Genomic DNA, 16,687 nt, shown 5'->3' with positions numbered 1-16,687 from the left:
TTATGCATATATGTGGCATATATCAATATAAAAATTTTAAAAAAAAAACAACATATAATCACAGTGACATAAATATCTGAAAGATATCTCATCTAGATTTTAAACCATTCGTTGAATATTTTTATTTTTTTCAGAACAATTAGTGAATAGGTGGAACTATAACTTTGAATCAAAGCCATATGTATCTTTTCTTATATTGAAAAGATTACCTTATTTGTCGACGATAAGATGGTAAGCGAATTTCAAAAAGGTTTATATTGCAAAATCATAATCGAAAGCATCACTAATAATTATGTTTTTTTAGTCCAACAAGTTAATCAAACCAATATAAACATATATATATTAATTCTATTAATATATTAATATATTATTTATGCAAAGATTAGATGTACCTGTATTGGTAATTGTGAACATGAATTGGTACCTTTGATGTTTGTTTTACTTCTTCCGTAATCATAAATTTGGTATTCGCTTTGTGCCTCTGGTGATGCTACAAACTAATGATCTTCTTAAACGGCAAAAATAAAAAATAAAAAATCAAAGAATTTGTGGGCCAGGATTTTTTAGGGTTAGAGACTCGTGCTGATAACGTGTTGTAAAACTATGAAACATGAACAATATAAGACAATAAGAAACACAAGAAGATGAAGAGAATGAAGAATAGAGATTAGAGAGAGTCTTTCATTCATCTCTTTAACATTATACATGACCACTATTTATAGGAGTACAAACATAAATGAGTTATAAGTTTAAGAAGATGGATAGTCACAATAAATACAATACATTTATAACAGCTACAACATTCTTAATTTTCAAATTTTTTTTCTCACATACTTAACAACGACATGCATTATTATTATTATTATTATTATTATTATTATTATTATTACAAGCGTTATGAATTACAAAATGTCATTCATGATGGAAAGGAAACAAGTCAAGTAATTAAGTCACTACAGCCTCTGATGATACTACGTACTTTTTCTTGCGATATCGATAGTAGTGTGTTTTCTTGTAGATTCCATGACCATATGTTGAAGAGACCAGCTCAGACAGTAATGGATACTGTAATATCACATATGAGACAATCGGTATACAAGCTAATACAATTATTAGAATTAGGATCCATTGCTTTCCCCGTCCAAACATGATATATAGTATTGCACCAAACGCCACCATCATGGATGTCACAGATAAGAATAGCATCACCAGACCAAGTATTAATCGGTTAGGTACCTTGGAAAGGAAGTCATCCTCATGGTAACGTGCTGTAAGAATGGACAGAAACAACAACAAGGAAGTTGTGGATGTGAACAATGAGATTGCATCTGAGATTGCAAATACGATAAAACTAGCATTGGTTGTGTAAATTGGTTTCCCAGTAGTTTGATCATTTCCGCCCGGGACTGTAATGGCTGCAGCAAAAACTATGGTAGTAATGAGGGCAGCTGTAATAGTGTATGAATCTGATGTCTTTTTCATCCATTCTTCTCCTTCTTTTCTTAGATCCTTGTGTTCTTCTCTGAACACCATAATCGGTGTCTGTCCTTTATTGTTCGTTTCTTCCACTTTAGAAGGAAGCATAAACTTCTTTATTTTCTGAAACCATTGTACCTCCTTTTGCATTTGTAGAGCAGCACCAGGAACTACATTTAGTTTTTCTATAGGTGCCAATAGTCCAGCCAAGTGCAAAACATTATTTCCCTCCGTATCAGGGGCTAAGTTCATTAGTGACGAATTGGATTCTTTATCTACATAGAGGTCTTCCAAAAGCTTTAAAATGAATTCACCGCGGTACTTGGCTATAGTTTGAGATATGGAATTGTCATTGTGTCGGGTCGCAATTGCGATTGGGAAATATCTTCTGATCGTTTCGACTGCCTCGTAATTATCCTTTAATACCGCCGCGTTAAATGCTCCACAATATTGATTATGAATCTTAGCCCCCTTAGTTATTGTACCAATTTGTTTACAGATACGCTCGAGTATCATAAGAGCTTTTTTGTGTTTCATTTTGTTTTCTTGAAGGCTCTTGATATGTTGAACTGCAGGTTATTTGATCAAAGTTAATTTTCAAAAAAAAAAAAAAAAGTCGATTAATAATGTGAAGGTTTCAAAATTAAAAATAATGCTAATTGATTGAAAGTATCTCAACTTGTTACTTTTATCTTCTATTATGGGGTTTTATTTAAAGGTTACCGTAGTATAATACGTTATAATTAAATCACTTAAAGGTAATATTTTTAACTCGATTAAGTCATTTTTTACTGATTATTCGATTGTGGGGAAAAAGCCTCGATTTGAGATTTTGCTTTAGCCCCTAATAGCTTGAGCCGCCTCGATTTATATATGTGGCCTTATAATTATTTATCTAATTAATAACGATCAATGAGCTTATTAAACCTAGATACGAGTAATTAATAGGTAACTATTTGATAGACATAATTACACTCACTTATATATTAATTATCAAGGTTTCAGCTTGTGTGTTAAGAATAAGTTACACCTAGGATTTTCCCAAAGACACGTTGTTTACTTTGAGAGTGTAAGCTCAAAGGAATAACGTGAAAACACTACAGCATTTCTAAGACCGATAGAACTTAGGGGGTGTTTGGTACAATGGAATGGAAAAGGTGGAAAGAGAATGAGAAAGACTTCTCATGTTTGGTTGCAATGGAGAATGAGAAAGAGAATCGAGAAGTAGGAATTGATTTCATTCTCTCAATTCTCTATAAAATGTAGAGAATTGATGGGAATGGAATTTTTTTTTTTTTGGTTTAGTGATGTTATATATATTAAATTTAACTATTATTCAAAATTTTGTATTTGTTGTATATTCATTCTCTGTTTGTACCAAACGACGGAATCCATTCTCTTTCCAAACACTCATTCTCTTTCCCACTATATTCATTCTCTATTACATTTCCATTCTCTTTGATTCACTCGTACCAAATGCCCCCTTAGAGTTCATTCGAATATTATTATCAGATTAAGAATCTAATATAATTGTTACAAATGCTAATCCACCGGAGATGGCGGATTTTTGAAACTAGCTTATTCTTAGACTTGTGTGAAGTATAAATTAATACACATGGAGAATGATAAATATACACTAGCAATTAGCCAAAAAAAAAATTTTAAACTTTAAAACTAATCGTAGTATGTTAAGATAAGAAATTATCGTTTCGAGGAAGATTATGCATTAAAAATAACGAGAGAAAGGTACTCGCGTATTGCAGTGGTGATGGAGGTGATGGCGAGGTGGTGATGTAATGACGGTGGCGGTGGCAGTGGCGGTGATGAGGTGATCTACCTGACGGGCTCCACCCTTAGCCGTACGGACTTCGCCTTCGGATTTAAAAATTCGTTAAAAGTATATCAAATGACATCTTTTATGAAAGAGCATTAAATTTTAAGAAAATATCCATATAATTTTTATAATTTATTGATGTATGCTTTTTGAGATAATTTTTTTTTGAATGAATTGGAGGAATAAATATTTTATGAAGAAAAGAGAAAAAAAATTATTGATTGAGATTTGAGTAGATAGAAAGGATAATATAATTATTTTAGGTGGGGACATTTTAAAAAAATAAATGTTAAAACTAAAAATTTAAACAAGAGTTTTTTGCATTATAACATATAATATTGATATGATCGTCCATAAATAAACCATTCTGGCTTGTTAAGTTGTGTAATAAAAGGATTTTGTGAAAATATTTTTTATAAAAACATAACAGACATATATGTTTTAGCTTGGCTTGTTAAGTTGTGTAATCTAATTATATATTAAGTTTTTATAAATAAACCATTCTGGCTTGTTAAGTTGTGTAATCTAATTATATATTAAGTTTTCATATATATAATTTATAAAGAATTATAATAATGTTAACATCAATACATAATACAACTATTGTAAAAGATAAGATATGTGTTAAATTTTAATAATTTAATTAAACAAATATATTATATAATTCATGAATTTCATATAACATGTACGTTTAACGGTCTGTATTTAAACTTAGCTATTTAACAGTCACATATTCATTATTCTTTATATAAATATTATTGTATCATCAAACATTATATAATCCGTACATCGTACGGGTATTAAGACTAGTACTTGTATATTTAAGTAATTAAATTGGGTATATTTGTAGTTTAAAGTTTTAGTTGAGGAAATTTGTAATTTTGATATTAGATTTGGGGATATATGCAATTCTCCCTTACAATAAAGAATACTTTAGGAGTATCACTCACATGAGATCAAGAGACATAATTGAGATTATGAGAATATTTTATGAGTTCAAACAAAATTGAGAGTTATTAGGTAGTGAATATAGCATAAAGATAAGTATGGTTTTACTGATTATCATTCAGTGATTAATTAGATATTTGGCCGATCCAAAGTGTTTAGAATGATTTTGGTTGAAGAAATTCATTTCTATTATTGAGTTTTTGGACTTCATGTTTGTATGTTTAAAATACGAGAGAAAGTACTCGCGCGTTGCAACGGTGGTGGTAATGTGATGGCGGCGCAGTGACTGGTGGCGGTGGCGAGCGGCAATAGCGGCGACGGTGGTGGGGGCGGAGATCGGTGGCGGTGGTGGCGGTGGTGCTGGTGACTAGTGGAAGTTATTGATGAAATGTGACAATGATGTATAGTACATCATACATTAGAATGTGTACATTTTTAAAACCTAAAATCAATATTGAAATTCTAAGTTTAATGTTGAAAATCAAAATTAGATTTGCTTTATCTCTATTACATTATAAAGCATTTCATTCATTCAAAATTTCAACTTTACACAAGTGAAAACTCCAAAATACCCCTATCACTTATTTATAATACCCTTAAAATAAATCTCAACCACTTATTTTTTTTCTCTTTCCTCAAATCTCAACCAATCATTTGTTTTCTCACTCATCCATAAATCATTTATTCCTCCGATTCATTCAAAATCTTTTATCTGAAAAACCGTAAATCGATAAATTATAAAAACTAGATGGGTGTTCTTAAAATTTCATGCTATTTCATTAGAGATGTCATTCGATATACTTTCGACGAATTTTTAAATCCGAGGGTGGAGCCCGTACGGCTAAGGCATTTGGCTATCACATTCTATGACATATCACAACATATGACCTATCACCCTACCATCTTACCTCCGCAACGCGCGGTTACTTACTCTCGTAATATAGTATAGATATAGATAGATGTAGATAGATAGCTAGATTAGGATTTGACCGTAGATTTGTGTTAGTTGAAATTGTTATGGGTATTTGGGTATATTCAATAATGAGAAGAATGTTGAATTTATGAGGGTAATTTCCATATTTCAAAATCTTTTAAGTAAGGAACAAGGTTGTATTTGTTTTTGTAAGGTATTATAGATATACATAAGATTGCAATGTGTAATTTTTAGATAAACCCATTACTGGTCATTATCAGACTACCTCCATCGGTGACTAAAAATTTAGTCGGTTGGATATAGTGGAGTAGAAATAATATTAAAAAAGTTTTATATCACCGAACAAGTCGATGGAGCAAACAAATGTTTGGAGACTAATTCTGTATGGCAAGTTGGCAAGGTCTGTATATTTCCCTTTTACTATTCAAATTTAATATTATAACATATTATATAACTTTATTTTTAGCTAAATCATTCGTATGCCTTTTAAAAGTATATTTAAATATATTGCTTTTCTTTGCTTATTTATGAACTACAATATTTTAAACTTAATTGTCAAGGATTATAACTAATTATAAAAATAATTGGTTGGTTGTTCATGGTAATGTAAAAATTGATTTGGTTGGGTTGGATAAATAGAAGAGAGAAAAAATAGTTATTTAATGAATGATATCGTTGGGTTGGGTTGTAAATGTGGATGGTCTCACGGAGTAAAACGACGAAAGTAATTAATAATGAGAATCAAACCATGGGTAGATAGATCGTTTTACAAGTATTAAAAAAAGATCAGTTAAACACGCTCCTTCAGAACATCACGTAAATCTAAGATGTATATATATATTATATATAGGTTCTAGGTAAAATAAAACAACTATTAAAATAAAACAAATAAAACATTAAATTTCTTTTTTTTGTGCATCATGAAAATCATTGTGCATCAATATACATTTGTGTTTAATGAATCTTCGTACATCAAATTTACCATGATCTAAGGGTCAAGATCTTGTCTTATTTGTTTTACTTTAATACTTGTTTTATAATAACCAACCTCTATATATATATATATATGAGAAATGATTAATCCTCCTAACAAGATAGCCTAAAAATTCTCCTAACTATTGAATTATGACATGTTTAAAAATTAGGGGGCAAGATTAGAAAAGAGAATTAATGGATACCACATGTCATCCTGTTAGAGTGTTAGAAGAATTTTTAGGCTATTTTATTAAGAAGATTAATCATTTTCATATATATATATATATATATATATTAAAAGAGTAGTTATCCTAACATTTTAAAACCTCTTTCAATGTAAAGCTATTTTTAAAAAATTAACACATAAGCTTTTATCCCATGTGTCATTTTTATAAATTTTTATAATATTTATCTTATTTAAACATATTTAATGAATTCCAAAAATTCTATATATGGCAAAGATATTTTAATAAATTCTCATCAAATATAAGTATTAATAAACTATTTTGGGGTTTATGGAATTTTTTATGGTCATTGTTTGATTTTGACAAAATATATATATATATATATTATTTAGATTTTTACATGTATAGTCAACTTAATCAGGTTCAATAAAATTATTAACATGTAAGTTTGTTTGTTACTCAAACATATAAATTATACTCGGTAATTTATAAATAAACTTTTTATCATTAAACCAATTCTTTTTATTATTCGTGTCAAAATTATTTTCAAAAAATAAATTTAATAATCGTACATCGTGCGGGTAAAATACCTAGTATATATATATTATTAAGCAAACCTATGTAAAAAGTTTAATGCATCAATATGCCTTACCTTGTAAGAGTGTGGCTTCCCAAATCTTTACATAAGTCCTTTTGATCACTACAAAAGAAATAACAATTGAATATCACATAGTAAATAATTATAAAAACTTCAATACAGATATAAATTTAAAAAAAAAAGACTATTACACATCTAAAATTACACGTATAACATACTACCTAGGCAGCTTGAAATACTTTAGTTGTTGAATAAATATAATAAATAAAATAATATAATAGAAGAAATTGTTAAATCGTATTATACTAGATTTTATACCCGTATTAAATACACGGGTTTTACAATATTATTAATATAAGAATTAATATATTAAAAAAATACTTATAAATTAAATGTAACAATTAAAAAATATTTGAGATATTAAAATATAATAATGAATGTTAAATAGAAGATTTTGTATCCTAGATATAGTTTGCTTCTAATTACTAATAAAAACAATGATTATCCTAATTATAGTTTGATTACAATTAATAATAGTAACAACGATTATCCTAATTATAGTTTGATACATTTAACAATATAAAATAAAATATTGATATAAATATTAATTCGTATTAATCCAAGTGCTGTAACCTCTATAACTTATAGCTATATGTTGTTATTAGACCGACAATATGCAATTAAGTATTAATTATTTTTTAATTGGGTTAAAAGTATAAATTAGTTATGGAAAACCAAAAAGTGTAAATTATATTAATTAGTTTTGAATTGTGTTAAAAGTGTAAATTAGTGATGGAAAATCAAAAGGTGTAAATTAATTTATATGTATGTTAAATTATTTGAGAGTTGTGATTGATTAATTGAAGTTAGGCCAGTTGTCTTTTGGTATATATTAAGATAAGATTTTGAGTATTAAAAACTTGATCTGTATATCAATATTTTATTGAAATATTTTTTAAAAATATGCTCATCAAAATTGTTTAGTGTAACATGTTTAGCGATATTTGAATATTACAAAATATAATTTGTCTATTAAAGTTGTAAATTATGACATACTTAGCGATATATAAACATTAAAAAATCATAATAAGTCACTATTATTTCATTATATGATAGAAAATATTATTGGATATATCTTAATTATTATTCTATTGGATATACATCGGTTATTATTCTATTGGATAAATATTAGTTATTATTTTATCGGATATATTAGCTATTATTATTATTATTTAGTTATCATATTAAAATTATTGGGTCTAAATTATAAATTTGTGATAGAAAACAAAAAAGTGTAAATTAAAGTCAAAATTGAAAACAAAAGTCACTTTAAAAATCAAGAGTTGTGATTGGTCGATAAGTTATTAAAGAAACTGTGCTTCTGTATATCAATACTTTGAATTTATATTGAAATATCTTTTAAAAATATGTTAATCAAAGTTGTTTAGTGTAACATGTTTAGCGATATTTGAATATTACAAAATATAATTTGTCTATCAAAATTGTAGATTGTGACATACTTAGCGATATATGAACATTAAAAAAATCATAATAAGTCACTATCATTTCATTATATGATAGAAAATATTATTGGATATATATTATTTATTATTCTATTGGATATATCTTAATTATTATTCTATTAGATATACATCGGTTATTATTTTATTGAATAAATATTATTTATTATTTTATCGGATATGTATTAGCTATTACTATTTATTTATAAGTTATCATATCAAAATTATCGGGTCTAAAGTATAAATTAGTGATGAAAAACAAAAAAGTGTAATTAAAGTCAAAATTGAAAACAAAAGTCAACTTTAAAAATCGAGATTTGTGATTGGTCGATAAGTTATTAGAGCAACTGTCCTTTAGTATAATAAAATATATGTGTAAATGTTAAATATATATTTTATGGCATGATGTGTAATATTGATCAATAATATATAGATGATTATAGATATCGTGTGGAATGACTAGTTCCAAAAATTCCATCAATATGTCTCAGCTAATAATGACAGTGACGAACCTCTAATTATTGTACTACAACTTGTAAAGTATAACACTTGGAACCAGAAATTTTATCAAATTATAAGCTTTTATGACTTAGATATATGAATATCTAATATTAATAATATTATAAATCTTGTGTTCAGTGTTGGGCACAGGTTTAAAAATCTGTAAAATAATAAACACTTATATCATAAAAATAAAAGTCTAACCAAAATAATTCTCTTTACCCTGGAAAAAAAAGTTAATAAATTAAACTCAAAAGGCCGTATAAGACTATTCGGAGAGGGGGATAAACACCCGACGCCGCCCCTTCGCCGCCTGCTACACCGCCCCAAGGGGAGGCAAATGCCAAAAACCATTTCTCCCGATCAATATTCGTCGCCCTCAAACACACACTTTTCAAAAAAAATTTAGCCGTTAACGACTCTTTTGACCAAAACTTTTTTTTTTTTTAAATGTTCATATATAAATATACATACTCCTCCTTTATTTTATAAACAAAAACCCACTCTTCCTATATTTCTCTCTATATATTATACACACTTCTTGATATTTTCTACTCCAAATTCAAATGGCACGAGTTTGGACCCGGTCCGAAGAAATAAGTTTGGCACGAGCTTGGGTCGAGGTGGTAGACGACCCGTTGTGAAACAATTATCAGAAGGAACGTACGTTCTGGTCGAAAGTTACCTAGCTTTTCCTCACTTATGAAAACCAACCATCCACATATCGAGATTCAGATGCGGTGGCCGCTAAATGGCACCGCATGCACACAAACATTGTCATATTCGATATGATGTTCATCCGTGTGAACCGTGGTCGTGACGATGAACACGATGCAATGGTTGCAAGGACTTTGGCCGAGTACAATGCGGTATCTCGAAACGATTTTCATCACATGGAGGAGTGGGAATTGGTACGAAGCAATCCGAATTTTAGAAACATTTAATCATTTAGTTGTGTTGTGTGTATTCTATGTTTTATTGTGTGATGTTTGGAATAATTTTTAGTTGTGTTGTTTGTTTTTTATTTGAAATAAAGTGTGCATGTGATGTGTTTTTTATATTTTAGTATATGTTTTTTATAAATAAAACTTAAAAAAAAAATTAATAAAATAAGTGGAGGACACCTTTTGAAGGAAGCCCCACTCCAAGAAAAAGGAGGGCACCTTTTGAAGGGAGCCCCACTCCACGTGTCAGATGTGCCCCTACCCCCAATCATAATTATAATAGTCTAAGAGATCATAATTATAATAGTCTAAGAGGCAACACATCAAAGTACAAGTGTACAACAACTTTCATATAAACTACTACAAATAGTTAATAATGCAATAATTGTGGCATGGAACTTTCGATGGGTTTTATTAGAAGTAATATGTCAAAAAACATAATTACCTAGTGTGTGTGTACCGACGATTTTTCTTGTAGAACGAATACTATTATGTTGTAACTTTTAAATTATATGAATGCTTAATGCCGATGTACCCCTCCGAATCATGATACGAAGACTACATAGCACGAAGCTCGAAGATATTTATAATAATTTTATAGCTAAAGCTAGTTACAAATCCCTTTCTAAAATATAGTAACTCATATCGCAATTATTAAGAGGATAATGATGGCAAGTAAATCGGATATACGTGAAAATAGTATCTGAAACCCTTAAAGGAAGCTAAAGCCCTAGCTTTCCCTCCAAGTGAGAGAGACTTCTTCCTCAAAGGCATGATCATAAACAGCCGCACACAACACATACGATGACACATCGACCAAAACCCTAACTAAAGTCGATCAAGCATCGACATTCACATAACAACCATAGTTGGTGTACTCAAATAAATGCATAGGTGACAACTTACGTGTCAATTTTTGAGAGATTAACAACGTATGAACGCCACGTAGGAAATTAAAAGATGATGTGGCGAAAGCAGAGACATGCCACATATATGCTTGGAGATATAGGATTATATATCTATAACTCTTATAAAAAAGTAGTTAACCAAACTTTTTAAAGCCCTCTTGCAATCTAAAATTATATTGAAAAAATGCCTTTATCCTATGTGTCAACTCCATATTTTTTTCAAAAATAAACTATATATTTAGAAACAAAATGAACTTATATATATTAATTAATAAATAAATTAATTAATATATTGTAGAAATCTAAGATCTTCTCATTAGATAAAATGATATTTTCTCTTTAACTAAAAAATCACGTTTATACCTAATGATATTTCATTATCTTTTTTATTCGACATTACATAAAGTTCTTTTCCTTTTTTTCTTATGATAATTATATGGAAGTTTTCAAAACTATATGAATATACAAAAATAAAACAAATAATTAAAACAAATTAAGTGTAAAAAATAGATTTAATTAGTTAAAAGATAACATCGAAACTCATAAATATTAACATTATATTAACTACACCTTGAATATATGTTCCAAATTTAAACTTTTTGTTTTAATAAACAATATCCTCTTTTAAGTATAAAAACTACCTTGGTGTATACATTCTTCTTTGCCAATAGCCGGTAAGTACAAATAAGATGGGTTTTATGGTAAATGTAAAACTAATTAATACACTTTAACAAAAACCCTTAGGGTTTCGTTTAGCAAAACCAAAAAAAAAATTGAGTCATATAAATTCAAGTAATTGTAAATCACCCGGAGTCCGAGACCTACCCCACCCTTAAACCAAATTCTACATCCTAATTTTCTTTTTCTTTCTTTTTTGGAACGGCACATTCTACCTCTTCTGTATTAGTCAATTAGATTAAACAAAAGTTAAAACCACCATGGTGTTGATAATCCATTTCTAAAAATCGCAGCAACACCTTCAAATGAATATAACTGTTTTACTTTTTGGATGTTAAGAAGAACATTCAACACACAAGGCATAGTCAAATTATCCTCTTTGAATTATATATCCAGCCAATTGTAATTTTTCATGTGACTTTTGACTTTTTTGAAGAGAAATGTAGTGGAATTGTCACTCTACATTAAGGATCAAATTGTATGTCTTTGAGTTCTGTTGTAACAAGACGACTACATGATACATGTTCTAGATGTAGATCATTTAGTGGCAACAAAAGGCAAATTACTAGAATTACTAGAAGAAAAACATATTACTAAATTCTTAAAGATAATTTAAAGTATAGCTTAATAGCTTAAGTCCTTCTATCTCTTTAAGTTCATATTTTGTCAAGCTTTTGGTTGAATCTATTTCTGTTCAACCATATGTTTATATGTTACTAAACTATTTATATAGTTCACATCACGTAATTCTAATGAAATATGTTCGCTATCGTTTCTTCATATATAAAGTGTATTATATAGTTTTTTATACAGCTCGCGCATCGCACGGGTCAAAAACCTAGTATATATATATGTATATATATATATATATAGAGAGAGAGAGAGATATTTTGGGTATATTGTAATTGTATTATGACTACTTTGTTTAATTTTAACAAGTTTAGTAACATCTTTATAAAAATTAATGATAATTTAATAAGATACACACATGTTGAAATGGTCGCTCAAACGGTCCAACTTGTAAATCGACCTTAAGAAGTTTCTTGGTTCAAAATCGGCTTTTAAAACATTATTGGTAGGGATGTGCGTGGTCCGGTTTGGTCGGTTTTTGCTAAAAATCTCAACCAAACCAATGTAAACGGTTTAACATTTTTTCAAACTAATCCGTCCAAATTGTTATGTCAAACCAAACCAACGAAAACCAATTAACCGGTTTGGTTTGGTCCGGTTAAACGGTTATCATACTTTTGACGTTCATATATAAAAGCTTTTATTAATACTAAATTGCAAAAGTTTCACTTATACTTAAAGAAACACAAAGTATTTTGAAAAATATAAATCATGTAATATTAATTAGCTTGATGATTTAGGGATTGTATCTTTAAAAATTTTAAATCTACAATTTGAATATGTTCAACTTTATACCAACTAATAATTTGTTATTTATAATTTATAATATTATTGAATATATATATATATATATATGTATATAATAAACATACCATTGATATAATTAAATGGTCCGGTTTGGTTAAACCGGTTTGATAAAAGTCTAAAACCACGAACCAAACCATAAGAGCGGTGTATTAAAAAGGCAAACCAACGGTTTAAGTTTTTTATTTTAAACCGACCAATCCGTCCAATTACTTCGGTTTAAACGGTTTAGCCGGTTTAGACCAAACCGTGCACATCCCTAATTATTGGTATAAGGGTGCTGATTTGCTCAAGTAAGATTATTTTTGATAAAAAGAAAAAACAAAAATTTATTGTCGTCTTCCATGAGTTTTGAGCTTGAATGACTTTTACATCCTTTATAAAAATCAAATATTTCAACATTAATCCTCCGTAATCCTGTCCCATTTTTGGTTTCAATATTCACAATTCATGCATTTGTGGTTTCAATATATTCACAATTCATAATTCTCGTCATCTTTTGTTTCAATAGATTTAATATTTATTTTATTTTTCCTTTTGATTTTTACTGTACTTATGCTTCATTTAGGGCTGAAGCATCACCATCATCTCAAAGATAAATTAGGTAATGTTTGTTTGAGACTTAATAAATTAAGTCATGATTTAATCAAAAATACTTAATTCAAAAAGTTATCAAAAGTGTTTGGCTTTTTGACTTAATAAATAAAAAACAAAACAAACAGGTCCTTAGTATATTTTGTATTATTATTATGTATATAAAATGTGTATTAAAATATACAGCCAATATGAGATTTGAGAAGGCATTGAGTGAAACAGAAAAGTCATTCAGTAATACACTAATATTCCATAATCAGTGTATACAATTATACGAAAATAAAGTCAACTTATAAGTAAACAGGGTATTTTTTTTTAAGGGTTTAGTGCGCCGGAATGAAACAAACTATGACAAAAAAGTTATAGTGTGCACGAACTAACGTTTTTGTTTATTGTATGCATAAATTTAGTAAAAATGTTAAAATCATGCAATGTGTATACGTGGCAGCCCATATGAGCTGCCACGTGCCAAAATTTTTTTTTTGAACTGGCTACGTGTAATGTTTTGATTGGTCGGTCACAAAAAATTACATGATATAAACATTTTTACTAACTTTATGCATACAATAAACAAAAACGTTAGTTCATGCACACTATAACTTTTTGGCATAGTTAGTTGCATTCCGTCGCCCTAAACCTTTCTGTAAAGTTATACTCTAGTAAAAGAGAGTAAAATATAGAAAGATTAAAGATGAATTAATGGAATATATGGTACCTGGGTAAAAGCAACTCCTCTTGCCCTTGGTGCTATACTTCTTGGGGTTCTCAATATCTAAAATCTCGTTATCCTTCTCTGAGATAATCTTCCCGATGGGTACATCTTGATAAGAAAATTAAACAAGTATTAGCTAGAGCATGATCGGTTTTTGCATAGTAAAAAGGTAAATGCAAATCTAGTTAATGTTACAAAATAAAAAAGCTTCATTTATAATAGGGGGGACATCCGTGGATTCTTATTTCTTTAAATTGGTTTTTTACCTCTATAATATTGTATAATTTGAGAAAAAATTATTAGTTTTGCCCACTTTTTAAGTAGATGATCGCAAATTAAATCTCCATCTTATAATTTGATACATAGACTATGTCATGATGACTATTAGGGACGTCCGTGGATTTAATTTGCGATCAATAGATCATATGCGTGGCTATATCAATGATTCAGATGCATATTCAATGGATCTTGATTGTTTTAGTAATGTATTATCATCGATCAATAAACTTACGAGAATATATAAATCTTTGGTAGAAGTTGTATGATTGTGTATTAAAATACAGGTCTTGATTTTTCACAATATACAACAACGGTGTTTTAGTCTCGTCCTCTGATATAGCCAACTCAGGATACTCGTAGATCAACTCATATGCAATATCTGCATGTATATATATATGTACATTAGACTAATCATTGATTACATTTGATACGTGTTATAATTAACAGATTGAAGTCAATATTATAGAATTAGAAAAGTAATTTAAAACTCACCCAAATATCCTTGACTAATTGCTTCACAGATAAGCCGAGAACCTGGAGTCCCCTTAAAGGGATTGAGCTGACCATTACCTTGGGATAGGTCAATATAAGATTTGGAAACCTCATACAAATATAAGAATGTTTTTTCTTCATAACTCTGAAGAGCCAGAATTATAGGTAAGGTTTCTGCATAGGCAATGAATAATAGATTTGGGTTTAACTCCACCAACATTTTTGCTGCCTCCATGTTGCCAGTCATTGCAGCATGTTGCAGTAAAGTGAGATCATTTATAGTTATAAATGTTGAAAGTGATTCCGGGTCTATTATACCAAGGAGATTTTTAAAAATTAGACTTCCTTTTGTACAATCAACTGCCCAGTGAAGTGGGGTTCCACCGTAAAGATCAATTTTAGCATTCAAGATAGCTGGGTCTTCGTCGAAAAATTCTTTGGCTTTATCCCAGTCTCCCCTGTCTATAGCTCTTTGTAATGGCATGTACTTCGCCTCACCCACTACAACAAAACAACCCGCACAATATTCTCAGCAGCAATTGAACGTCATTAGTGTTGCAAGTTACAACGCAACAAGAAATTATCAAAAAACTAAAAGAATACCTTCCGCTTCTTCGAAGATGCTGCTTTGTTCCTCTGTGTAAAGTACAGTCCCTTCAACGAACCTGATCTTTCCATATTTAACGTAGTTCTCGAGCTCCTCCCATACTTCATAGGCATTTGTGAGATCCACAACAGTGTTCAACACGTCTTCACTTAACGTTCCAAAGATCCATCCTTTCACAAGTGTATCCTTCAACTTATTCCATTCAACATGCTTGGGGCCGGTGATGGTGCCATCAATGAAACCAACCAAATCATGGTACTCCAAAAGACACAACATTTGTGTCTTCCAAAGTTTATAGTTGGTTTCACCAGCGAGCTTAATAGACACAAAGTTGGATATACGTACTTGACTAAGGTATTGTGGGTTATATTGTTGTGAACCTCCTGTTAATCACTCCTTAGCGTAAGGTAACCGATAAATTTCTACTTCCATATAGAAATTGAAGTATATATAGAAATTTCATATATGTCATAAAAACCAACTAAGTTGGATCAGTGGTTGGAGTTCATGCCTCTAGAAACAGAGGTCATGAGTTCGATCCTCATGCCCAGTAAGGCTGGAGGTCCTTTTCTACCTATGGTAGAACCAGGAAGCAACCTCTTTACCTTTGGTAGGGGTAAGGCTATCTACATATCAACCTCCCCCATACGCCGTCAAACACGGTATTGGGACCCAAAACCCGTGGAAGATGGCATTGGGAGTTACTTTACTTTACTTTATTTTTTTCATATATGTCATTATTAATTTACAAAATATCATATTTACTCAATTAAATATTAAAATTCATACATGCCATTCTTAATAACCTCAAATATCTAGATACATTATTACATATTATTTTCTTAATACTAATTACTATGCAAAAATAAAAACATCACATAGTTGTGTCACTTACAAACCAAGATCGCAACACTTAATTATATACCATGAATTGAATTGAATAACGGAATTAAAAATATCAATGAAATTAATCATGTCGGTAACATTGAATTAAATTTGTGCGGTTAGAAGGAAAAAACAAGATTGAATAATAAAAGCAATAGAGAAAACATGTGTAACTGTGATTTC

At 29.4% G+C, this 16,687-nt stretch overlaps 1 protein-coding gene across 1 annotated transcript; it reads right to left on the bottom strand.

The window, feature by feature from the left end:
- Positions 1-945: 945 nt before the first annotated feature.
- Positions 946-2,013, bottom strand: LOC122609276. The gene has a single exon (XM_043782331.1). It carries the CDS (start codon positions 2,011-2,013, stop codon positions 946-948), a length of 1,068 nt encoding a protein of 355 aa, XP_043638266.1.
- Between the last annotated feature and the right edge of the window lie 14,674 nt (positions 2,014-16,687).

Source organism: Erigeron canadensis, chromosome 7 (genome assembly GCF_010389155.1).
Source record: "Erigeron canadensis isolate Cc75 chromosome 7, C_canadensis_v1, whole genome shotgun sequence".
NCBI lineage: Eukaryota > Viridiplantae > Streptophyta > Magnoliopsida > Asterales > Asteraceae > Erigeron > Erigeron canadensis.
Note: the sequence above shows the minus strand (reverse complement) of the source record. Positions and strands in the feature narration are given on the sequence as shown.